Source organism: Vavraia culicis (genome assembly GCF_000192795.1).
Source record: "Vavraia culicis subsp. floridensis unplaced genomic scaffold supercont1.375, whole genome shotgun sequence".
NCBI lineage: Eukaryota > Fungi > Microsporidia > Pleistophoridae > Vavraia > Vavraia culicis.
In genome coordinates, this window is record NW_007360978.1 from 1 (window position 1) to 508 (window position 508).

A 508-nucleotide genomic window follows, 5' to 3' on the forward strand; every position below is an offset into this window, starting at 1 on the left:
TTCTCGAATTTTTGTACTGGTCCTTTTTTTTTCACTTGTTTTTCAAAGGTTGCACTGCTGTTTATGGCTAATTTAATACCAGAAAATGCACAACCGAAACTAGCATGCCAAATAAGTTGAGAATTGATGCGAATCTAGGGAAAGCAATACGTTACAACGTATTGTTGTGATAAACGAGCGTAGTTACAATCTTTTTATTGACTATCATTTGCTCAGGAAATCAAAATAGAATAACTTCTTAACACAAAAAATAGTGCATTGATGTATGATATGTTTATTTATGAAGTAAAAATGGTATTTTCTTCTACGTATCCTCCTCGGCGAATGCATAAATCCTGTAAACACACGTGTGGTCCCTCGCGCCATGATTGGACAAAATGCAAAAATCGAGCGCTTTAAAGGATGTATCATTGTGCAGCTCAAATTCTTGATACCTGCCCGCTCCCTTATACACGTACTCACCAATATTTTCTTTTTTATTGCCATTAATTCCCATTATCTTGATATT

The 508-nt window shown here is 35.0% G+C and overlaps 1 protein-coding gene across 1 annotated transcript; it reads right to left on the reverse strand.

Moving 5' to 3' along the window:
• Positions 1 to 304: 304 nt before the first annotated feature.
• VCUG_02779 (uncharacterized protein) lies at positions 305 to 508 on the reverse strand (the record flags this gene model as incomplete). Its single annotated transcript, XM_008077601.1, has 1 exon — positions 305 to 508. A coding segment is annotated over one exon (204 nt), but the record flags the coding sequence as incomplete, so codon positions are not given.